The sequence below is a fragment of the Centropristis striata genome, chromosome 9 (assembly GCF_030273125.1).
Source record: "Centropristis striata isolate RG_2023a ecotype Rhode Island chromosome 9, C.striata_1.0, whole genome shotgun sequence".
NCBI classification, from domain to species: domain Eukaryota; kingdom Metazoa; phylum Chordata; class Actinopteri; order Perciformes; family Serranidae; genus Centropristis; species Centropristis striata.
Window position 1 is genome coordinate 1,529,092 of NC_081525.1, and position 26,531 is coordinate 1,555,622.

At 34.0% G+C, this 26,531-nt stretch overlaps 1 protein-coding gene across 3 annotated transcripts in view; it reads right to left on the reverse strand.

Moving 5' to 3' along the window:
* Positions 1-362: 362 nt before the first annotated feature.
* Positions 363-26,531, reverse strand: part of prrx1b (paired related homeobox 1b) — a 43,525-nt gene continuing 17,356 nt past the window's right edge. For 2 of the 3 annotated variants that reach the window (XM_059342130.1, XM_059342131.1), the window contains exons 2-5: positions 22,276-22,451; positions 10,086-10,267; positions 4,568-4,633; positions 363-544 (exon numbers count right to left, since the gene is read on the reverse strand). In XM_059342130.1, the coding sequence (XP_059198113.1) occupies positions 412-544; positions 4,568-4,633; positions 10,086-10,267; positions 22,276-22,451 (557 nt within the window). In that variant the 3' untranslated portion in view covers positions 363-411. The remainder of the gene's footprint in view (positions 545-4,567; positions 4,634-10,085; positions 10,268-22,275; positions 22,452-26,531) is intronic. The other variant, XM_059342132.1, reaches the window with a different exon arrangement.

Below are 26,531 nucleotides of genomic sequence, written 5' to 3' on the forward strand. Positions count from 1 at the left end.
AAACAAAACAAAGGGTTGTTCCCAAAACTTTGGTGTCCTTTTTATCCATAAAAGGGGGACACAAAGGGGGTCCACGTAGTCCGGACTCGAGTCTCGCCCTCCACTTCAGTCACAATCACACAGTAAACTAGGCAGATATGCGGCTACAGCATCCAGTCCAGGCGTCTGTTTGTACCAACAAGAGTTCAGTGATGCTCACGAGAATAAAAACAACAAAATAAAAATGGCGGCTAAGGCTTTGGGGGGAATCCTGCCCTCGCTCCGAGTCCAGAGATCTGCAGAAAGGAGGCTCCAGGACCAGACGAAGGCTTCAGGATCCGGTTTATTTGTTAGATGACGGAGTCCGTCTGCAGGAGAGGCCCCTCCCCCTCCTCTGGCCCCTCCCCCTTCCCCCGGCCCCTCCCCCTCCTCTCAGTTGACCGTGGGCACCTGGTTCAGGCTGTACTCTTTGGCTTTGAGCCTCAGGTTGGCGATGCTGTTGGCCATGTTCATGCCCTGGGACGTGTTGGTGTTGGAGCAGGTGGGCGGGTAGGTTGCCATGGCGCTGGAGACAAGAGGAGGGGAAAAGGTTACATCACCTGCAGCTGACGGCGAGCTGAGGCTCAGCGTGAGCCGCAGCTGTGGAAATATGGAAAGGATAAAAAAAAACACAACAACACAGGTATCACTGATCAGGAGAAGAATTCACAGAAAATCTGACAGGAAGGAGTAAAAAAACAGAAGGTTTCTGCACATTTTAACCACCAGAACCAGTGTATTTATTACTATTTATTCATATTTATTAATATTTATTACTCTGAGTCTGCACATATGACACCTTCTGCACAGTGCATCCATATTTTATATGTTTATATTTTTCTTATTAGACTGCCTTATTTCATAATGTTGTATATAATGTCCATATTTGGAGCTGATACCCTTTAATATTTATTTATTATTATATATTTATTCTCCTTATATATACATTTATATTTATTCTCCCTATGTATATATATAAAATCATATTTATTCTCCTTATTTATATATATATTGTCCTTGTTGAAGTATATATATATATATATATTTATATTTATTCTCCTTATTTTTAGTCTTTTTGTTGACAACCAGAGAACCCTGTACAAAAATCCCGCTGTGTTTGGACTGAGGGCTGTTCACAAATGGCAAATAAAAACCTTGAACCTTGAAGAGTTCTTCTCACAGAATTAGAAGTGATGTAATTTTATATTTAAATATGCAGTCTTTTAGGCCAGGTCATAACTGGCAAATGAGTCGGAACAAAAGGTCTCTTTTATTTTGAAATCCACTCTGTAACCTTCACATTTATACACAGATTCCAAAAATGATGTAACACTGTGAAAAAAAGTCATAAAAACAGAATAAAAATTATTCAAAATCCTTTACAACCTACATTCAATTAAATAAAGTTATAATTTAAAAAAAACAGGGACAAAATATCTATTTTTTAGTTCAATTTTTTAATAAAATATGTATAAAAATAAAACCAGTTCTGAATTTGATGCATTCTGTTTTTATCTGAGTTTTACAGCACGTGCCAAATATTTTTTTAATCTTGGTTGTCAGTATCTTGGCCACGCTACATTTTACACGTTATTATTATTATTTGTTTAACCAACACAATGATCTGTCTGTATTCTGATAGAAGACAGGAAGTGGGCGTCTTTCATATCAAAAGTCAGTTTTTTCTAACCTAATATTAATCAGCAATGCTGTTTTTGTGTCTTGAAGGCATCAACATGATTTAATATCGCAATAAAATTAAATAAAAATAATATTTTAACATGCTCATACTGCACTAATTTCACAAAAATAATGGCTGACTTTTTCCAGAATAAGAAGTTAAAATAAAAATAAAAATATCTATTTCTGTCACATAATTTGTGATTTTCTGGCTTACTCATACAGGTTCATCACTACTGTATTTAATAAGCAGCAGATCATCCCCACATGTCTGTTCTTTGGATTAAAACAGTTTTATAAAAAATGTTTTGGCTTTAAACAGAAATATGATGTTTATGGAGGGAAATGTCAAAGTTTTTATTCTTTCTGTTTGTCTCTCTCTCCGTCTCTGTTTCAGTTAACTTCCTTTATTCATAGTTTCTTTAAAAGTTTATTAAGAGTTTTAATATTGAAGCCTGATGTTTAATTAATATAATAAAATAAACATCAGATAGACGAGGACAGACTCTCTAATAAAACAACACAATCATTTCTGATCCTCAAAAGAAGAACAGAAATCTTCTATCTGAAGTTTTCTGGACTTCTTTAACAGACGGACGGCAGAAAGTTTTATTTAGAAACATTTTTTTAGTCTTTTTAGGATCAGAACTATTCTCGTCTAATGTTTATCTATTTATTTTCCTTTCATCTCCTTTTCTTTCTTTCTTTCTTTCTTTCTTTCTTTCTTTCTTTCTTTCTCTGTATCCGTATTGAAGTGCTGTTTGTTGTTCACATTTCTCTTGCTGGCTCTTTTATAAAACTTGTTTTTCTGCTTGTGATTTATTGACTTGTTTGTTTTTTTCAACCCAAACATCATAAACATGTTGAGCTCCTGTCAGAGACTGAAACATGTTTTATTCTGGAGATCTTCTTCTCTCACGTCCTGCTGTTAGTTCTCACTGAAAAAGCTTTTAGACCTGGTCAGTTTGTCTTTATTTATGCTTTACAAACTTAATTATAAACTCTTAATCAGACACAAACATCCTGAAGTTATTTTCAGGAGCTCAGCTTGACTAAATAACTCTCTAATATTTGTTTTAGAAGGAAACTGCATTGTTGTCAACATGAAAATTGGAAAAATTAAGAACAAAATATCAGTGCACTGGTTTGTTTTTTCTCTTTTTAATGAAGATTTTAACTTAAAATAAATTTACAGTCAGCAGCTTTAAACCAACTAACATTTATCTGAGACATTTGTTTCCTTAAATGTATTATTTTCTGCTATTACTTCTTTTTATTTATTTATTTTACTTTATTTAAAACGGTTAGAGTTTGGAGAGAATGAGCTGTGAGTGCAGAGTGATTTATAAAGTCTGCTCCACATTAACACACATGATGATTCTTTATCTGAAGCAGATTTTAAACTAAAAACATGTTTCACTACACTGCAAAAACAAGATAAAAAAGACTAAATCTGAGGGAAAAGGTTCTAAAAACAAGTGAATTCATCTGTCCATGCAGCAAGATGATTTCACTTGACAAGATGTCTTAAATTAAGATTGTTAGAAATGAACTCTTAAAACAAGATAAATGATCTAACACTTCTAAACTAAAGTTGCTGGGGTTTTTTTTAAATCTTGGTAAGAAACAAATCATTTGCAGTGCAGACACAAACACATTCTTAAGTTATTTACAGGAGCTCAGTTTAACTAAATAACTCTAATATTTGTTTTAGAGTAAAAATTAAATTTTGGAAATATTAAGAACAAAATATCAGTGCACTGGTTTGTTTTTAGTCTTTTTTTGAAGATTTAACTTAAAATTAAATTACAGTCAGCAGCTTTAAACCAACTAATATTTATCTGAGACATTTGTTTCCTTAAATGTATTATTTTTATTTTTTTTATTTTTTATTTAAGAGAGAATGAGCTGTGAGTGCAGAGTGATTTATAAAGTCTGCTCCACATTAACACACATGATGATTTTTTATCTGAAGCATATTTCAAACTAAAAGCATGTTTCACTACACTGCAAAAACAAGGTGTTTAGTCTAAAAACAAGATAAAAAAGACTAAATCTGAGGGAAATGCAGCAAGATAATTTCACTTGACAAGATTTATTAAATTAAGATTGTTACAAATTAACTCTTAAAACAAGATAAATTATCCAACACTAAATCTAATGTTTTTTTTTTATCTTGGTAAGAAACAAACAATTTGCAGTGCAGACACAAACATGCTTAAGTTATTTTCAGGAGCTCAGTTTGACTAAATAACTCTCTAATATTTTAAAAAAATTAAGAACAAAATATCAGTGCACTGGTTTGGTTTTTTTTTTGCCTTTTTGTGAAGATTTTTACTTAAAATGAATTTACAGTCAGCAGCTTTAAACAAACCAATATTTATCTGAGACATTTTCCTTAAATGTATTATTTTCCTTTATTGTTTCAGGTAAAAAGAGCACATTAAATTCAGTTTGTTTGATATTTAATTACCAACATGACATGATGCTTCTTTACCTGATATTTCAAAATAAAAGCATGTTTCACTAAGCTAACTTCTGCCAGGAGAAAAGATGATTATATATTTGTATGTGTTGTATGCATTTGTATTCTTTTTCACTTTGTGTTTTTTGTAAAGCGTCTTTGTGTATTTTGAAAAGCGCTATATAAAACTGATGCATTATTATTATTATTATTATTATTATTATTATTATTACGACACTGAAAAAGGGTTAAAATGTGCAGAAACTCTGGTTTGATCCTTTAAAAACAACAACAACAAACATTCAGACAGTCAGATATTTTGTATATAAAGACAAACAGAAACAGGTGATGATTGTAGTTTAAGGAGGAGAGAATAAAAGGTGAGTGTAGTAAAGTGGAGCGTACTTGTTCTCTGAGGGCAGCATTTTCTGTGGCACTCTCACCGGCCCCCCCTCCGCCATGGGATACCAGCTTTAGGATCATATACAGTCAAGTGTTAGCACCACGTTAGCCTCCTCCACATAGCATTATTATGTCATATTCCCCTCGCCGCTCGCTCGCTCTGCGTCCGGCCAACAACAGCTCACAGAGCGACATTTTACTCCCAGTTTCATAAGAACGGAGGATTAGTGTGATCAGGACCAGAGTAACCAGAGTCACAAAAAATGTTGCCCAGTAGAGCTTCTGCCTCTGTTAGCGTCGTTATTATCTGGTGTGGTGTAGCAGAGCGGGGTCAGGGGTCACCGGGGGATTTATACGCTTTGTTTTCACATTATCACCTCGTCAGCAGGGCCTCAGGAGCCGGGCCCCGCCCCGCCCCGTTCATGCTGACAGGAGGGGCCACGGGGCCCACGGCTGGTTTCATTCAACACAATTAGTCTCAAGTTAGAGAGGAAAGTTATTACGGAGAGAAGAGAAACGGGAGGGAACACGAGAAGAGAGAATCCACAGCAGCACTCATCACCTGAACACAGTTTAATAGTTCAGCCCTACAGAGTCTAACTGCAGTAGATAAGTATAGTAGAGACATATATACTCTATATACGGCATGGGCCTCAAACTCATCATCTGTCTTTTTTTGGTAACTTTGTGTCTTTTTTTGTAATTTTGTGTTTTTTTCTAATAATTTTGTGTATTATTTTTTTTTTTATTTTGTGTATTTTTTGGTCATTTTGTGTCTTTTTTTTTAAATTTTGTTTCTTTTTTTTGTTATTTTGTGTCTTTTTTTTTTAGTAATTTTGTGTCTTTTTTGTAGTAATTTTGTGTCTTTTTTTGTAATTTTGTGTTTTTTTCTAATAATTTTGTCTTTTTTTGTAATTTTGTGTCCACTTTTTTTGTAATTTTGTGTCTTTTTTGTAATTTCGCGTCTTTTTTTTGTAATTTTGTGTCTTTTTATGGTCATTTTGTGTCTTTTTTTTGTAATTTTGTGTCTTTTTTTTGTAATTTTGTGTCTTTTTTTAGTCATTTTGTGTCTTTTTATGGTCATTTTGTGTCTTTCTTTATTAATTATGTGTCTTTTTTGGTCATTTTGTGTCTTTTTATGGTCATTTTGTGTCTTTTTTTAGTCATTTTGTGTCTTTTTTTGGTCATTTTGTGTCTTTTTTTAGTAATTATGTGTCTTTTTTTGGTCATTTTGTGTCTTTTTCTAATAATTTTGGGTATTTTTGGGTCATTTTGATACTGCCTCCAGCGGCCCCCAAGTAATTTGAGTTTGAGACCCCTGCTATACAGGATCGTCTCAACACATTAGAATATGATGTAAGTCCATCTCCAGTAGTTCAAGTCAACCAGGTCATTTTTAGTTATAACCATAACTACCAAAACCTATATAGAGGAGAAGATTTCTAAAAATTAAAAAATGACTGTAGCTCAGAGCTCATTAGACGATATTTCATAATCATAACCAGAACGTGTCCTTTAGTCTTTCTAACTCTCCTCAACATAAATTATATATTCCTCATTTTTTTGGGATTAATTCCAGTGCTTGCAATCATTTTTTAAACAGTTATCTCAAGATTACAAGTTATTATTTTGCTATCTTGTGATAACAAGTTAATAAATGTTGATTCTTGAGATAAAAATATAATTTATGATGAGAAAATGACCTTTATTTTCTCTCTAGATCACAGGTTAATTATGGAGACTTCTATAACGAGTGTTGATCTCTCTACAATGTTGCCATTGTACGTTTCCACAAACCAACATTTTTATTTTTGTCTCGTGACAAAGCGTTATTATATAAAAAGCGTTGTTGGAGGTTCAGGAGGTGGAGATGTTTATGGTTTGGTCAGTTAGTTATGTCTGGAATTATTGTTTTTTTATGACTAATCTTGTTCTTTTTTTAAAACCACAACCAAAGTGTTTAAGTGTTTAAAACAGCAACTGTGACAAGTTTGAGAAGCAGCTCAGAAATATTCATATTCAACATACTTGTGGTTCAAAAATGTTGAAATTTCTGTTGGAATCTGTGGTTTCCACAAACGTACAATGGCAACTTTTATTCTGCTCACTTGGTTGAAAAACAAGAAGATGAAAATTATATTAATGTTTCTAACTCTAACAGAAAGACACAATGTCTTTTCTGCCCATGTTAGATATTTAATTACACTGTAAAAAACTTTACTGTAATAAATAAGATAGAACTTTTTTTAATATTAATGGTAAAAAGACATTTTATTCCATTTTTTACCGTAAAATAAAACGTTTTTCCATCAAAAGAAAATATTTATCATTGTTACCAGTGTAGTCTGATGCTTTGATCAATAACGAATAATTGATCTCATATTTTCTGCTTAAATCAGTTGTTTCAGGTGTCAAGAAGACACTCCTGATCTCTGAAAAATATTATAAATAATCAAGGAAATTAACTTTTATTTCATCAAGATAACTGGTTGTGATCTTAACTCTACACTGTAAAAAATGTCTGTAGATTTTAGGGTGAAAAACTGCTAAACAATGACAGTAAAAGATGTAAAATGATAAATGAGTTAATTCAGTTTCAGTAACAATGAAACACTGTAAATGTAGATATCAGACAAAACTGTGTTTTTTTAAACATTTTTTTACTACATTACTCCACTGTAAAATATACTGTAATATATATACAAGCAACACTGTCATTTTTGCATTTATCTTATGCAAAAAATACTTTTTCTCACTGTTAAATGTACTAAACACCATATCTCTAACAAAAATATACTGTAATATTTAATGCTAAAGTCTTTCATTTATGCATTTTCATTTATAAAGTATTTTCTTGTCAATTATATGGCAAAAAAGTGTTTCTTTTGATGGAAAAACTTTTTATTTAGACAGTAAAAAATTTGAATAAAATGAAAATCTTAAATGTGAAATCAACAGTGCTAATATAATTTTACCGTAATATTGAAAAAAGTTGCACCGTATTTATTACGGTAAAGTTCTGACAACCACAGCTGCTGGTTTTTACCGTAAAAACAACAGTTTTGGGGTTAAGATCATAAAGCCTGAACCATGAAATAATTGCCAGAAAATTCAGATTTTTAAAAAAACTTGAGTGTTTATTGAACCTAAAGTCAATAATTTGCATAAATTAATTCTAATGTGAATCATATTTGATACATCAGATCTTTTTATGCAATTTGTTGCTCACAGTTTGTTTTTCTTGAACTAACAAAAACATATAAAACCTAATATTTTTTATGATATTAAGACTTTGACTTTCCTTTTAACATTGTCCTGAAGTTTTCCTGCAGCAGTGACGGATCCACCAGAGGAACCTGCAGATTATTGTTGCTACATCTGGGATTTTTTGTTCAATTTGTTGCTCAGTTTGTTTATCTTCAACACATGTAAACATCATCAGGTTTTTCAGGCAAAAAAAAAAAATCACACTGATGATGTCGAGGACTCAAAAACTTGTGTATTAAATATGATAAACTTGACTTTATAGGGTTAAATCAACATAATTGCAAGCACGGCTGCCTTTTTTTTGTAATTTTGTGTCTTTTTTTTTTAAATTTTGTGTCTTTTTTTGCATCATTTTGTGTCTTTTTTAAGTAATGTAGTGTTTTTTCAGTCATTTTGTGTCTTTTTTGTCATTTTGTGTCTTCTTTTAGTAATTTTGTGTCTTTTTTTGGTTATTATAGTAAAAAACCTTGTTTATTAAATATGATAAACTTGGCTTTATAGGGTTAAGATAACGGCATTAAATCAACATAATTGCAAGCACGGCTGCCTTTTTTTTGTAATTTTGTGTCTTTTTCTAATAATTTTGTGTATTTTTTTTGTCATTTTGTATATTTTTTTTGGTCATTTTGTGTATTTTTTGGTCATTTTGTGTCTTTTTTAAGTAATGTAGTGTTTTTTCAGTCATTTTGTGTCTTTTTTGTCATTTTGTGTCTTCTTTTAGTCTTTTTTTGGTTATTATAGTGAAAAAACTTGTGTATTAAATATGATACACTTGGCTTTATAGGGTTAAGATAACGGCATTAAAACAACATAATTGCAAGCACGCTTCTGTTCATCTCATACAGAAATTACAGTTATTCAACTATAACAAAATAAATGTAATATTGTAAAGGTTTATCCATCATTAATGCATTTTATATTTGGGAAAAAGCTGTTAAACAATCCTCCTCAGGACTGAAAACAGTCCCACACTATTTATTCTTGTTTGTTTGATGTAAGAAGCTGCAGAGAGCAGCTGCTGAAGGAAATTATTGATTATTACTGAGTGTGTTTGTGTTGTTAGAGACTTCAGACAGGAAGTGAGGCGTTCTGACAGCTGCAGGAACAAGATGAGGTTCAGAGAATCAGATTATAAAGATCAGAGTTCAGAGCAACTATGAGGAGAATGTTCAGGTGGAGGAGAGGAAATGAAACAATAACACACAGCCACAGGGTCAGGGTGTGTGTGTGTGTGTGTGTGTGTGTGTGTGTGTGTGTTATTGTGGTTTCAGTTTGTGTTTTTTCATCTGGAGACAAACAGCAGAGAAGGAGAGTCAGAAGAACTGAAGAACTTGTTCACTTTTCTATTTTCTCTCTCTCTTTTCTTTCTTTCTCTCTTACTTTCTTTCTCTTTTGTTTTCTTTGTCTTTCACTTTCTTTCTGTCTTACTTTCTTTCTCTCTCCTTTCTTTTTCTTTCTTTCTTTCTTTTTTCTGTCTTTCTCTTTCTGCCTCTCTCTTTCGTTCTCTTTGTCTTTCACTTTCTTTCTTTCTTTCTGTTTGTCTTTCTCTTTCGTTCCTTTTTTATCTTTCACTTTCTCTCTTTCTGTCTTACTTTCTTTCTCTCTCCTTTCTTTTTCTTTTCTGCCATCTTTCCCTCTTCTTTCTTTCCTTGTTTCCTTTCTCCCTTCATTCTGTGTCTACTTTCTTTTCCCATTTCTTTCCTGCTGTCATTTATTTTCTTCTTTTTTTTTAACCTTCTTCCCTTTCTTCCTTCTTCCACCAGAGTAAAAGCACAAAAATCCAAAATAGTTTCAAAATAAATTAATAAAAATAAATAAAAAAAGCACAAAAATCCAAAATAGTTTCAAAATAAATAAATAAAAATAAATTAAAAAAGCACAAAAATCCAAAAACTGGACTAAAGACGTTTTCAGACAACAGTCAAACTAAACTTCTTAACAATAACTGGACTTTTTATGTTGAAAAAAAATGTTCTACCTTAATAATTAAGGATTTTGTTAAATAATTTAAGCTCTTTAAAAACATCAAAATCTCTTTTTTTGCCCCCAACTTTTCTATTTTTCCTTTTTGACAGCAGGACTGTCCTCACTGAGTCTGTATGAGTTCTTCTTCTGTGGTGCAGATCAGCAGCGTTAGAGCAGACGTTAGTGCACAGGCAGAGCAGTGTGTGTGTGTGTGTGTGTGTGTGTGTGTTCCAGGTGTGTGTGTGGGGTGATAGGTGTGTGTGGGGTGATAGGTGTGTGTGGGGTGTACCTGTAGGGGGCGGCGCTGCCCCAGGACAGGTAGTCGTTGGGGCGTGGCGCTGGGCGCGGTACGATGGGCTGCTCCACCGCCGTCACGTCTCCTGAGTAAGACTTGAGCAGAGAGGCGTTCTTGCTGGCCAGCATGGCGCGCTCGTTTCTACGGAACTTAGCTCTCCGGTTCTGGAACCAAACCTGCAGACAGAGAGGAGAGAACCGGGGAACATCAGACTCACTGAGATCATTCTGGTTCAAGTGTTTATCTTCTGTGGAAGCTACAGTCATTACAAGCTCTTGAAAACAAACATATAAGTTGAACTTTGATATAAAATGATGCACAGGAGGTAGGGCTGGGCGATATGGACCGAAAGTCATACCCTGATATATTTAGGCTGAATATTGATATATATCCTGGTATATTTATATTTATTTTAGTGAGAGCAAATGTTCAGTCAAAGTCTAATCTGACATGTCACAAGTAGTTTTATTGAAACTGTTTATTTAAGTGAACATAAATACTGTATAACAACAGGAGATTTTCTTTTTTTTTTTTAATCAAAGCTCCATAAAGTGCACATTTAAATAAAAAAAATATCTTAAATAAAAAAAGCCTATGAAATAAAATAGGCCAATCTTTTTCTGAAATAAATATATTTATATGAGAGAAGAATAACGAACATTACAAAATAACTAAATATGACAAACCCTAGTAAGGGCAGCATTTATATATTTTTTTAACTATAGCGATATATGCGATATGGTGAAATTCCATATCACATTTAAAAATATATCGATATATCGCCCAGCCCTAACAGGAGATGTAGGATATTTCTATTTGTGTGGAGTTTTGCAGCCAGAATAAAATAACAGTTTCCATGTGATGAATCACTAACAAACATTTTACATCCAGAGTCAAAGCAGGATTTTGTAGTTAAGATTAAATACAAGAGAATCAGAAACAATGTGCCTAAATAAGGCTGCACAACATGAGGAAAATGAGTGTGATAACCTTGTTAATTATAACAATAACAATATAAGTTGCCATGAACAGACGTTAAAGGGGACATAATATGCTCATATTCATATTAATATCAATATCATATCATATTAACTTGTATTCCTGGTTTCTAATAGAACATGTTTACATGCTTTAATGTTCAAAAAACACATTAATATTCTCATACTGTCTGAATAAAGCTGTATTCATCCTTTATCTGGAGGTGCCTGTCTCTTTAAGAGACACCAGCTCCTTTCTGACATTCTCACTTTAGTTTTCACTCATCTTGTCACTTTCTCCTTCAGCAGAACTTCTCTAATGTTCCGTTCTCACATGTGAGCAGATCTGAACCAGTCAGATGTTATTTAATACATTGTCACTATGTTCACGGCCTTTTCCAATGTGTTTATCATTAAAGTTGATAAAAAAACATTACACTGTGCAGCATATCAGCGTAAAAAGCATTAACCCTATAAAGCCAAATGTATCATATTTGATTCACACGTTTTTGAGACCTCTACATCATCAGGTATTAATGATGACTAATTTGAAAATTTGTCAATTTTTGCATTTCATACATTATGCCCTAAATATAGCAACATAAAGTATTTTTCTTATTTAGGTAAACTAAGTAAAGGTTTAACTGACATAATTAGGTTTATTTAGAGTAAAATTGAGAAATCTCTCCAACAATTCAAAGAAATACATCATTTACTTTTTTTGGTGTGTATTTTTAGATGGCAATCTGCTGGTTCCACTGGTGGATCCATCATTGCTGCATGAAAAATTCATATCAGCAGATGTTTGATGTTGTATTATATGAAATACAATTTTTTGGTATGTTTAAGAAAAATGTTAAAATGAAAATCAAAGTTTGAATTGGTTAAAAATATTAGGTTTTATATGTGTTTGTTAGTTCAAGAAAAACAAACTGTGAGAAACAAATTGTACAAAAAGACCTGATGTATCAAATATGATACAAATTAGAATTCATACATGCAAAATCATATATATATATTTTTTTTTTTAATTTGTCAGCAGGTTCAATAAACACCAGTTTAAAAAAAAAACTGAATTTTCTGGCAATTGTTTCATGGTTCAGGCTTTATAGGGTTAACGTTATTAGATCCTTAACAAACCAAAGTGAAATGCACAAAGCAATCTTAATTCAAAGCTCCACCAACAAACTTTTGTGACATATTGTTGCATGGTGGTGTTATTAACTGTGGCGCTCCACTACGGTCACAGTTTAAACACATGGGACTCATGGTTACCAAAGAAAATACAAGAACTGCTGGGTACGCCTGCCACCATAATTACTATATCGACTTATCGTTCCATGTATAAAAGGACACAGTTTTTTTCTGGACTCAATATATTGTTGTTTACGTGACTTTTTGTGCTTTTTTGTGTTTAAAGTAAACATATTAAACATTTTATTAATGCTTTTCCACATTTCCACCCCCCGGCTCGTTAAGAAGAGTTAGAAGGAGTGGCTGGATTTGTCTCCAGTCGCTTTCTTAAAAAATAGTCGCTAAGGGGGTCTGAAAAGTTGCTAAATATAGCAACAAAGTTGCTAAGTTGGCAACACTGCTTCACCTGCTTTTACAAATGATGTTTGTTGTCCTGTAGAGCAGTAGTTCTCAACCTTGGGGTCGGGACCCCAATTGGGGTCGCGAGATGATTTCTGGGGGTCGCCAAATCATTTTGGAAGTCAGCTCTGTCTCCACTGTGTTAAAGTGTTCATGTGTTAATGTGTTTTAGTCTTTTTTTAGTCATTTTGTGTCTTTATTTGACATTTTGTGGTCAATTTGTGTCTTTTTTGGTAATTTTGTGTCTTTTTTTAGTCATTTTGTGGGGTTTTTTTGTTTATTTTGTTTATTTTTGGGGTCATTTTGTGTCTTTTTTTTTGGTCATTTTGTGTCTTTTTTGGTCAATTTGTGTCATTTTTGGTCATTTTGTTTCTTTTCTGGTCATTTTGTGGTCAATTTGTGTCTTTTTTTTGGTCATTTTGTTTCTTTTTTGGGTGATCTGAACTGTGCGTGTGAGATTGTGTTCAGTGAGCGGGGGTCATGGACAACATGCATGTTAAATTGGGGGTCGTGACTTAAAAAGGTTGAGAACTACTGCTGTAGAGTACTACGTCACATCCTGCTTAGCGTTCTATCCAATCAGCAACCAGGCTGTTTTCAGGTGAGAATAAAGACCCTGCTCTACTACAGGGACTAAAAAAAGTCCTGACAAAAGTCCTCTAGGACGGCTCATATTATAATTAGGGGCGTTTCGGCGAGTGAGACCGCCTCATTCTGGGTAATGGGCTGTAGTGGAAACAGCCCTACTGATATACAGTCTATGGCCGTGACAAAGCTGACAAAAAATGTAGTGTGAAGTACAAATCTCAACAGTTACCAAATACAAAAAAAAATACTCTTGAGTATGAGCAAATAATAAAAATAACCATGTAGGGGTTCCGGGGGCATATTTTAATGACATTTTGTAAAGGAGAATAAAGGTTCTTGTATGTTTTATTTAAGGCATCTTATTTTGACAGTCTTCTTGTAAATTCTGTGGTGGATTCTGATAACACACCATGCTCTTATTTTGAAAGCTGCATGTGTTTAGCTACAGGAAGTTAGTCGCTTTTTGTGATTAAAACAACTTTAAAAACTACATCAAGAAGTAGGAACGTTGCCAATATCGTGATATGCATTTTTTTTAACCATAAAAAAAATATACCGATATTATTGTGAAAGATATTACTTTCAACCACGTCTCATTGTCTTCATCAGCGGGTCAAACGTTCCCAGTCCAGAACATGAGACGTTCTGTGTCTCTCTGAACTTTGTGAAGTCAAATAAAGTCATACAAGTCTAAACTCTGCCTCTAAAAACAGACCAAACAAAGCACAAAGACGTTTTTTCTGCATGATTCACTCTTGTTTCGGATAAAAACGGTAATGAATTTATTCCCATATTTTAATGACATTTTGTAAAGGAGAATAAAGGTTCTTGTATGTTTTATTTAAGGCATCTTATTTTGACAGTCTTCTTGTAAATTCTGTGGTGGATTCTGTTAACACTAGGGTTGCAAAATTCCCAGAATTTTCAAAGACGGAAACTTTCCATGGGAATTTAAGGGAATTAATGGGAATTAACGGGAATTTATGGGAATAAACTGGGAATTTTCAAAATTGAAGGTTGGCTCTTCTTAGGGAACTTAACTATAGTTGAGGAGAGTATATTTTAGCATAATCTTGACTAAAACAAACAGATGCCATTCAAATACACTTGAATATCCATGCCATTCCTCAATCACATGCACAGAGCACACTGCTTACTGCATAAAAAAAAAATACCGATATTATTGTGAAAGATATCACTTTCAACCACGTCTCATTGTCTTCATCAGCGGGTCAAAGGTTCCCAGTCTTCAACATGAGACGTTCTGTGTCTCTCTGAACTTTGAGAAGTCAAATAAAGTCATAAAGTCTAAACTCTGCCTCTAAAAACAGACCAAACAAAGCACAAAGACGTTTTTTCTGCATGATTCACTCTTGTTTCGGATAAAAACGGTCATGAATTTATTCCCATAATCTTTGACACACACACTTCCTTCACCACCCCCCCCCACCACCTCCTCCACCCTGTACTGATGGGACTCGGGGGGTGCTAATGTTGTTCCTCGCTGTGAAATCAAATCCATTATTAGATGCTGTGGGCTGTGGGCTGACGCAGCGCTTCAGGAATGAGCCTCCAGTCTCTTTTATCAAAGCTCTCTGCTGCACATTATTCACAGATGTGCTGCGTCTCTAACATCCAACGTTTCCTCTCGCTGCTCACACAACACACCAGCAGCTCACATGTAGACTCACATTCATCTGCAGAAAATGCTCTGCACATTGTGTCATACATGTATAATTCATAGCGTCATTAAACAACGTGCCTGTATGAATTTAAAACAACGGCTGCACGAACTTTTCTTCAGCTGCTGAGAAGTCGAGAAAACTAACTTCTCGTTTCAAAGCTTCGAGTAAAAGCAAAAGAGTCGTTTTATTCTCAGAGTTTCAGCTGCAGTCGATATGTTACTATGGTAATAATCAATTAATCGATATTAATCTATCATGCAAAATGTTTTCAGCCTCTTAAATATGCTGTTTTTCTCTATTTTATATCATATTTTACTGGATATTGTTGGGCTGTTGGTGGACAAATCAAGACATTTAATACATGTTTTATATGCATTTTAAATAAAAATATATCTATATATTCTGACATTTTGTAGACAAAACAATGAATCGATAGATTTATGAAATATTCAGCAGATTAATCCATAATGGACATAATTATTGATCCTCTCTTCAGCTGTTACAATCCAGAAAATCTGATCAGATACATGCAGAAACACAAATTACTTCAAAGTTCTTGCAGGTATTTTTTGGACTTTTTTTTTTCAGGGCTAGAAAAATAAAACCTATACAACTTCTGCATGTTTTTGACAAAAATAAATACATTTCTATTTAGTTTCTGGGGCCATTTTTTTTTACTTTATTCATTCTTTAATTTCTTTCTTGACTAGAAAGTGTCGTGGAGACGATGCAGGTAGAGAGATGAACGTATATGAAAAAATAACTAGTTTATCTTGTTTATTTCTTTTTTGTTTATTATTATGATTTCTTAATCATGTTTATGTTACATGAGCAGCCAGTTAGTGAAGCAGCAACAACACACTCATCCATTTATTTTATTATTTATTTATTTATTTATATTTTTGTGGTTAAAGATGTAAATACATCTGTATCTCAGTCTCGTCATCAGGGGAACTAAAGAATTAATACAGAAACTAGTGCAGCATTAGTTATATTTTTTTGTTGTTTTGTTATTATAGAATGCACCACAATTAGTTACATCATCTTCAACAAATGCTTTCATATTTTTATTTGTTTATGTTAGGTGTTTTTAAAACATAATTTAGTTAAATGGGATGTAAGATACGTAACATAGTACAAAAAATAGTTTTTGTAATTTATTTTAATTTTTTTATAACATGTCCCGTGTAGTAAACATTAGGTCAATCCTTCCTACGATACGCACATTTACATTATATAATTACATTCACTTTTAGGAAATGTAATATTAACAAGTATTGTGCATGCTTTTAACGAGTTCTACATAATGTTTGCATGTTTGAGCACAAAATAAATAATCTTTGACCTCAATAGTTTTCAACAGAAGCTGTACGTCCTCTCAGCTCTGTGTGTCTCCCACAGACGACACAGGCTGAAATATTTATATTTTGAAAGGCTGACAATGAACATATACTTATACAAAACTTACATAAAACTTAATATAATATACAGGTTCATCTCAATAAATTAGAATATGATGTAATAGTCCATTTCCAGTAGTTCAACAGCTCCAACCAAGTATTGAGACATATAGATGACAAACTTTTCAGAGGAAAACACTTACATACATATGAAACAGACTTTTTAAAATTGGTCTTTTGGATTTTTTTTAATTTTTTTTGAGACACTGAATTTTAGGAGTTCATTAAATGTAAGCCATAATCATTATAATTAGAAGAAATTACATAAATTAAGACATGAAATGTATTTTTGAATTGAATTACTGACATAAATAATGATATTATATTCTATGATATATTATATATATCTTATTTATTGAGAAGCAACTCTAGTTAAGAGTTGTAGGATTTATTTTTTTTTTAAAAAGCATTGTTACGAAGAACAGAAACATAATTTTGTTCTAAATTTGACATTATCTCCGTCTTGAAACGTTTTAAAAAGACAGAAGAAGTGTCGTGCTGGTCACATGTTGGCATTTAGTGAAAATGTTTTGCATAATAAATTAATAGCAATTAATTGATTATTAACATAGAAACATATCGACTGCAGCTGAAACTCTGAGAAGAAAACAGTGATGGGATCAGATGGAGACGTGCTTCACAACGAGACTTTTGCTTGAAGCGAGAAGTTAATTTTCTCAACTTAAAAGCAGCTGAAGAAAAGTTCATGTAACTATTGTTTTAAATTCATACAGGCACTTGTTTAATCTTTCAGTGTTGTTGTGATGCTGTATTTGTATTTAATTGTTTATGATCACTGTGTTTAAATGTTGCAACTTGTCTCTTTTTATGCTGTTTTTCTTGGCCAGGTCTTTTTTTTTATCTCAACGAGACTTTCACCTGGTAAAAATAAAGGATTTATATCAAAATAACCATAGAAATCAGCATCAGAACCATTTCCTAAACCCCCTCTAGCTGCATTTAAATATTAAATCCATATTTCTGGTTGTGCTGCTGACACTGGGGAGAACGATCTCACTCATTTGGCCAATTACTGCGTCATATCAGCTCCCGTGCTGCTGCTGCTGCTGCTGCTGCAGCACTCATGTGTTGCACATTTGCCGTTTATCACTGATCTGTAAACCGCCGAGGAAATTAGACATCATTACATCCACTTTCCTGATCACATCCAGTCCCTTTGGGGGAGTTCACAAACTGCTCACAGACCCACTCACATCACGGAGAGAGGCGCAAAGAGCTTTAAAACATGCTGACAACTTCTTATCAGGTCCCTTTAAAGCCCCGGAACGAGAAATCTAAACAGGGTCACAGTGGCTGATAACTACAGGCCACTAAAGAGGATTATTATTATTATTATTATTATTATTATTAGAGGAAGAGATGAGGAGAAGCTCTCTGTTTACCCTTTGATTCACAACATATAAACACCTTCTAATGCACAACATGGATCAAAAGTGGCCCGCATTTTTTATTACAACAGATCATTATAACTATTTTTCCTTTCATAATAAAGGATACACTAAATTAACAGTTTAGGTGTAACCATTTTTGTCTTATTTTGAAGGTTTAACTTTAAAAGAGTTGTTAGAACCACCAGATTACATTAGAAAAATCACATATTTTAACATTTGAGACTTATTAGAGCCACCAAATAATCATTTACATTGGAAAAAAACACCAATTTCACAAAATAGGATAGTTAATATTTGTGTCTTTTTGTCAGGTTTTAAATTGTTGACAACATATAAACACCTTCTAATGCACAATGTGGGTCAAAAGTGGCCTGCATTCATTTTCCATGTTATTTCATGCTGGTTGTGAGTTTGAATATCTTTTTTTTATTATTATTATAACAGATCATTATAATCATTTTTCCTTTCATACTAAAGAGAATTTGAGTTTATGTGTAAGCATTTTTGTCTTATTTTGAAGGTTTAACTTTAAAAGAGTTGTTAGAACCACCAGATTACATTAGAAAAATCACATATTTTAACATTTGAGACTTATTAGAGCCACCAAATAATAATTTCCATTGGAGAAAACATCAATTTAACAAAATAGGATAGTTCATATTGTGTCTTTTTGTCAGGTTTTAAACTGGTGTAACATATAAACACCTTCTAATGCACAACATTAGAAGCATAGTGATAAAAAAGGGGGTTTTATTCAAAAAGTAAGAAATGAAAACAAAAAATTAGGATGTATGATGATCAAAAACAAGTTATTTGTGGAAAATCTGGAATACTGAATGATGGAATTAATTTATTGCAAAGATATAGAATATAAAACTGAGTGGGGTGACTTTAGAGCATGTTGTGCATCAAAGGGTTAAATCAAACGAGCTGTTCATGATCCTGTCCTGAGTCAGGAGGATTCATTAACAGGTCCCTCAGCGCTGCCAGAACCTCCAAACCAGGATCCTGGAGCACTAAGTCCTGCAGCTGACTTCTGTTTATTTCTGTTTCCTGACAGAGAAAGTGGTTTACAGTAAAATAACCGCAGGCCTCGTCCTCCTAATCTCCGCACTGGACGTCTTATTATACTTTAACTAGAGCTTCAACATGAATATTTAATCAGGCTTTTACTTTGTAGCGGAGGAGGATGTGTCACAATAAAAGTCCCTGAATGAAAGACTGAAGGAAAAACAGTAAGTAATTTAGTTTTTTTTCTGTCATTTTGTGTCTTTTTTTTTAAATAATCTTGTGTCTTTTTTGCTAATTCTGCGTATTTTTGGCCATTTTGTGTCTTTTTTGGCATTTTGTGGGTTTTTTTTGTAATTTTGTGCCTTTTTTGGTCATTTTGTGTCTTTATTTGTCATTTTGTGTCTTTTTTTAGTAATTTCGTGTTTTTTTGGTAATTTTTTTGTCTTTTTTTAGTCATTTTGTGTCTTTTTTTGGTCAATTTGTGTCTTTTTTGAAGTAATTTGTTTTTTTCAGTCATTTTGTGTCTTTTTAAAGTAACTTTGGTTTTTTCTGTCATTTTGTGTCTTTTTTTAGTAATGTGTCTTTTTTTGGTAATTTTGTGTCTTTTTTAAAGTAACTTAGGTTTTTTCTGTCATTTTGTGTCTGTTTTTAGTAATGTGTCTTTTTTTGGTAATTTTGTGTCTTTTTTTAGTAATTTTGTGTCTTTTTTTGGTCATTTTGTGTCTTTTTTGTCATTCTGTCTTTTTTTTGTCATTTTGTGTCTTTTTTTTTTATTTTTTATTTTTTTTTCTGTCATTTTGTGTCTTTTTTTAGTAATTTTGTATCTTTTTTTGCTCATTCTGCCTCCAGCGGCCCCCTGCAGCTAATTTGAGTTGGCCCTAAAGTCTCATTTGTAACATATTTGGTGTGATTACTCAAACTAACTACTCTAAATACTTGTGATGACTTTTGGACTACTTCAGCGTGGTGTTTGTGAGCTCATCGGGTGTTTTATTTCCAGGAAGGTTCCTGACGGCGTGCTGGCTGCGTCTGCTCAACCATTATCATGATCACATGGCAGGTGCAGCCAGCACGCACACACTGCTGCACATTGTTCCTCATTATGTTATTAAATCTGAGACTGAGGGAGGAGAGAGTGTGGGAGTTTTCTTTTCTATTCTGTTCTGCAAAAATCTGTTTATTGGAAGTGTGTGCTTCGCATGAATTCTAGAGAAAATAAAACAAGTAGAATGGCACTCTAGAGAGAAAGAGCAGGCTGTAAAACATAACGAGGAGCCGCCCTGTGATCTGGATCTGCTCTGATATTTAAAAGGTTCTTCCCTGAACCCTGCTGCACCCTCCTAAATAATATCATCAAAACTGGGACAGTTTTATAGGTTTTCTGTAATCCTGCTGACAAACACATACTGTAAAAAAGGTGTGTCTAAAAACAGGATAAAAACACTAATTTACCTTGACAAGATTTCTTAAATTAAGATTATTAAATCTAGAAATAAGCATGTTGAACACTTAAAATAAGAAATTAACTCTTAAAACCAGATAAATAAAGCTGCCAGCAGTGATGAACTGGCCCGAGCAGAGTGACCTGATGATTATTTGGTTCTTACCAAGATTAAAAAAAACTTTTTGTGTATTTCTTTGGTCATTTTGTGTCTTTTTTGTGATTTTTACGTCTTTTTGTGTCTCTTTTTGGTCTTTTTTGTGTGTCTTATTTTGGTCATTTTGTGTCTTTTTTTGTCATTTTGTGTCTTTTTGTGTCTCTTTTTGGTCTTTTTGTGTCTTTTTTGTGGATTTTTTGTGTCTTTTTTGTGGGTTTTTTGTGTCTTTTTTGTATTTTTGGTGATGTTACGTCTTTTTGTGTCTTATTTTGGTAATTTTGTCTTTTTTTGTCATTTTGTGTCTTTTTTGGTATTTTGTGTCTTTTTGGTAATTTTATGTCTTTTTTTTGTCATTTTGTGTCTTTTTTGTGTCTTTTTTTGTATTTTTTTTGTATTTTTATGTCTTTTGTTGTGTTTTTTTTTTGTCATTTTGTGTCTTTTTACATCTTCTTTTGGTCACAAAATCACCAAAAAAGACAAAAAATGTACAAAAGAGATAAATAAAGCTGCCAGCAGCGATGAACTGGCCCGAGCAGAGTGACCTGATGATTATTTGGTTCTTACCAAGATAAAAAAAACTTTTGATTTATTAGTGTTAGATCATTTATCTGGTTTTAAGAGTTAATTTCTTATTTTAAGTGTTCAACATGCGTATTTCTAGATTTAATAATCTTAATTTAAAAAATCTTGTCAAGGTAAATTATCTGTCCATGCAGCAAGATCATTTCCCTCAGATTTACTGTTTGATCTGGTTTTTAGACGTTTTTTAGTGTAGTTTTCCTGTAATCCTGCAGACAGACAGACAGACAGACAGATTGAGCCTGTAACAGGTGAATGGTGACCCTGAGCCTGTAACAGGTGAGTGGTGACCCTGAGCCTGTAACAGGTGGTGACCCTGAGCCTGTAACAGGTGAGTGGTGACCCTGAGCCTGTAACAGGTGGTGACCCTGAGCCTGTAACAGGTGAGTGGTGACCCTGAGCCTGTAACAGGTGAGTGGTGACCCTGAGCCTGTAACAGGTGAGTGGTGACCCTGAGCCTGTAACAGGTGAGTGGTGACCCTGAGCCTGTAACAGGTGGTGACCCTGAGCCTGTAACAGGTGGTGACCCTGAGCCTGTAACAGGTGGTGACCCTGAGCCTGTAACAGGTGAGTGGTGACCCTGAGCCTGTAACAGGTGGTGACCCTGAGCCTGTAACAGGTGGTGACCCTGAGCCTGTAACAGGTGAGTGGTGACCCTGAGCCTGTAACAGGTGAGTGGTGACCCTGAGCCTGTAACAGGTGAGTGGTGTCCCTGAGCCTGTAACAGGTGAGTGGTGACCCTGAGCCTGTAACAGGTGAGTGGTGACCCTGAGCCTGTAACAGGTGGTGACCCTGAGCCTGTAACAGGTGAGTGGTGACCCTGAGCCTGTAACAGGTGAGTGGTGACCCTGAGCCTGTAACAGGTGGTGACCCTGAGCCTGTAACAGGTGAATGGTGACCCTGAGCCTGTAACAGGTGAGTGGTGACCCTGAGCCTGTAACAGGTGAGTGGTGACCCTGAGCCTGTAACAGGTGGTGACCCTGAGCCTGTAACAGGTGAGTGGTGACCCTGAGCCTGTAACAGGTGGTGACCCTGAGCCTGTAACAGGTGAGTGGTGACCCTGAGCCTGTAACAGGTGAGTGGTGACCCTGAGCCTGTAACAGGTGGTGACCCTGAGCCTGTAACAGGTGAGTGGTGACCCTGAGCCTGTAACAGGTGAGTGGTGACCCTGAGCCTGTAACAGGTGGTGACCCTGAGCCTGTAACAGGTGAGTGGTGACCCTGAGCCTGTAACAGGTGAGTGGTGACCCTGAGCCTGTAACAGGTGGTGACCCGGTCCTACCTGGACTCTGGCCTCGGTGAGGTTGACGCGGCGGGCCAGGTCCTCCCTGACGAAGGCGTCGGGGTAGTGTGTCCTCTCAAACACTCTCTCCAGAGCCTGCAGCTGGCTGCTGTTGAAGGTGGTCCGGTTCCTGCGCTGCTTCCTCTTCTTCTTCTCCTCCGTGTTCATCTGTTCATCTACAGCGAGAAAGAAGAAGAAGATTTTTTTTTTTTTGAAACAGCACTTTATTTACAGTTGGCACTTATTAAAACAAACAGTTACTTATTCAAAAAATCTGTTTAAAAATTAAGCAAATTCCAGTTCTCTGTAGTCTGTCCCTTCCAGTCAGGTAGATTGACATTTTACCTTCTCCAATTAAAAAGTTTAGCCGTTGACACTTTTATTTTTCTGTCTTTTTTTGTCTAACTCCACAAATAAAACCAGGGATAGTAAAAATGACACCAAATAGGTTAAAAACATGATTTAAAACATTAAAAAGTCCTGTCAATCTCCTGCACGAAGAAGAAGAAGAAGAAGAAGAAGAAGAAGAAGAAGAATGAAACCTTTACTAGCTACAGAGGGTACTGTACAAAAAAAGAATAAAGTCCAGAGTGACTAGTTACACTTTAATAAGAAGTTGAACTATAATGTTTGCATGTTTGTGCAAAACATAAATAATCTTTGACATCAATCATTTCCGTCCTCTCAGCTCTGTGTTTACTGTGTTAGAAGCCCCATCTCCCACTAAGGACACTAAAATATTTATATTTTAAAAGGCTTACAATTAACATTTATTCATAAAAGCTTAATATAATACAGTGAAGAGGTGAAGGAATTTTAAAAAAGCATCGTTATGAAGAACAGAAACATACTTTGTATGTTAAAGCACATTTTACAGTCAACAACATGAAGTAAAATAAGTAATTTTATAGAAAGAAAGAACAAAAATTGAACTATATCGACATATGTGATATGTAGAGCTGCAACAATTATTAGATTAATCTTCATCTATTTTGATAATCGAGCAATTGGTTTGAGCAGTTTTTTTTAAAGACAATAAGTCCAACTTCTCTGATTTCAGCTTCTTCAATGTTAATATTTCTGGTTTCTTTGTTCCTTTATGATAATAAACTGAATATCTCTTTGGTTTGTGGACAAAACAAGAGATTTGAGGACGTCATCTTGTGGTTTGGAAACACTCATTGATATTTTTATACATTTTATTCACCAAACAACTAATTGATTAATTGTTTAAATAATCGACAGATTAATCCATAATGAAAATAATCGATAGTTGCAGCTCTAATTAGAAGCCCTGTCTCCCAAAGAGGACACGGGCTGAAATATTTATATTTTAAAAGGCTTACAATTAACATTTACTTATAAAATAAAATATAATATAGTTAAGCGGTGCAGGAATTTAAAAAAAGCATTGTTATGAAGAACAGAAACAAAATACTTTAATGCTGCTGCTGTTCAGCCTCAAACCTCAGTCACATTAGAGAATAATAACAGAGTTTTGATGCCACATTGACATTAATACAAGCACCAGAGGATCATAATGAACAACTTTAATGTTTGTGGTATAATGTTAATACGGTTCTAAATGTAAAAACATGCAGAACTGGAAAGGAACAACGTAGTCGCTCTTAAGAATGGAGAAATTCAGATATTTAGACAGTTTTGACCAAATACCACAGTATTAATATTACCATAATAATGTAGAAGTTACTTTTTACATAATAAGATTTTAGAATAATCCCCATTAACATGGATAGAATGGCTAATTGGATAAATGCAAATAACAGAAGAGTGAAAACACTCTGGCAAGTTAAGAAAATGTACATATTTTTACTGTAAAGCAGCCGTAAAAACAGAAAATAATCAATCATAACACTGCATTTACTGCAAAAAAGGTGTTTAGTCTAAAACCAGATCAAACAGTAAATCTGAGGGAAATGATCTTGCTGCATGGACAGATAATTTACGGATAATTTAAAGATGGTTAAATCTAGAAAAAAGCATGTTGAACATTTAAAATAATAAATTAACTCTTAAAACCCAACACAAGTTGTTTTTTTTATCTTGGTAAGAAACTAATAATCATTAGGTCTCTCTGCTCGGGCCAGTTCATCACTGCTGGCAGCTTTCATTTATCTCTTTTGTAAATTTTTTTGTCTTTTTTGGTCATTTTGTGACCAAAAGAAGATGTAAAAAGACACAAAATGACAAAAGAGACCAAAAAAAGGCACAAAAAGACAAAAAAGAGACACAAAAAGACATACAATGACCAAAAAAGAAGCAAAAGATGTAAAATCACCAAAAAGACATAAACAGATTTTAAAAAATCACCAAAAACAGACTAAAAAAAAAGACCAAAAAAGACACAAAATGCAAGCAAAAGAAGTAAAATAAGTGAAATAAGCATGTTGAACACTTAAAATAAGGAATTAACTCTTAAAACAAGATGAATTATCTAACACTTCTAAATCTAAAGTTGTTGTTTTTTTATCTTGGTAAGAAACAAATCATTGTCAGTGTGTTTGTCCTGATAAAACTTCTGTTTTTCCCAGAGACGCTGGTTGTGTCAGCAGCTTCAGGCTTCAGATGTGTTTTACAGGAACTTCACACGATAATTATCATCACGCTGCTGCTGCTCCACCTGACACACAGCTGCTGACAGGTGAGCTCAGGAGGAGAAACTCTAAACACAGAACAGCTGCAACTAAACACAGAACAAGACTATACAATCCTCTGAAATAGGAGAAAATATCAATCTGCATAAAAACACACAAAGTGTAGACTGTTGCTGAAGCCGAGCGGCTAAAACTCATGTTTGTTATTTCCACTATTTTGAAGCAGACCTTGCAAAGCTGCATCGCTCTGTTTCCACACTTCCTGTACGCCGCTTTAGCATAAAAAACAACACCAGTTAAAAGAAAATGTCCCTAAAAAGTCACAGAATGACTCAGACTGGTTTTGTTACTTAGAGGGGAGAATTCATATCATAAAATCAACCTTTTCTACGAGGAATATGCCCCAAAACCACTCAAAACTTCAAGAAAAGGTTTAAAAACCAGATCAAACAGTAAATCTGAGGGAAATGATCTTGCTGCATGGACAGATAATTTACCTTGACAAGATTTATTAAATTAAGATTATTAAATCTAGACATAAGCATGTTGAACACTTAAAATAATAAATTAACTCTTAAAACAAGATGATTTAAAGCGATGAACTGGCCCGAGCAGTGACCTGATGATTATTAGTTTCACAAAATACACAAATTAACCAAAAAAAGAGACAAAATGATAAAAAAAAGAGACAAAATTATCAAAATTCTACGTAAAATCGACCACTAAAAATACCGAAATTGACAAAAAAAAGACACAAATTGACAAAAAAAGACACAAAGTTACCAAGAGAAGACACATAATGACCATTAAAAAGACGCAAAATGAACAGAAATAACCAAAAAAGACACAATTGACCAAAAATAGATGTCAAAATTACCACTAAAAAGACACAATGATGAACAAGAACTCTTAAAACCAGATAAAGTAAAGCTGCCAGCAGTGATGAACTGGCCCCAGCAGAGTGTTTTAAGAGTTAATTTCTTATTTTAAGTGTTCGACATGCTTATTTCTAGATTCAATAATCTTAATTTAATAAATCCTGCAGTGTGCAAATGTATCCAGGAAGCTGCTTTCTGAAACAAGTTACTTTCTCAAAGAATATTTAACACTATTATACTATATTCATATGCATTGCACGTATAATATATATATATATAATATATCACATTATAATCTGAATCAGCGTCTGTAGAGAAGCAGCCACACACTTTACTGCTGTTCACTGTCGCTCTTCTATCTGAAACGGGAAACTTTCATTTGTGCAAATCGTTCTGCAGGACAAACTACGTGCTGACGTCTCCATTTATAAATAACCCTGAGCATCATTTTCTGCATTTTAAGAAAAATGTGCATATAATATAGACAGATACGTGTATATACACTACTGGTCAAAAGTTTTAGAACACCCCAATTTTTCCATCTTTTATTGAAATTCAAGCAGTTCAAGTCAAATGAACAGCTTGAAAGGGTCCAAAGGTAAGTGGTGAACTGCCAGAGGTAAATAAAAAAAGGTAAGCTTAACCAAAACTGGAAAATAATGTACATTTCAGAATTATACAAGTAGGCCTTTTTCAGGGAACAAGAAATGGGTTAACAACTTAACTCTATGGAGTCTTGGGCTATTTTGTCCATTTTTGAATT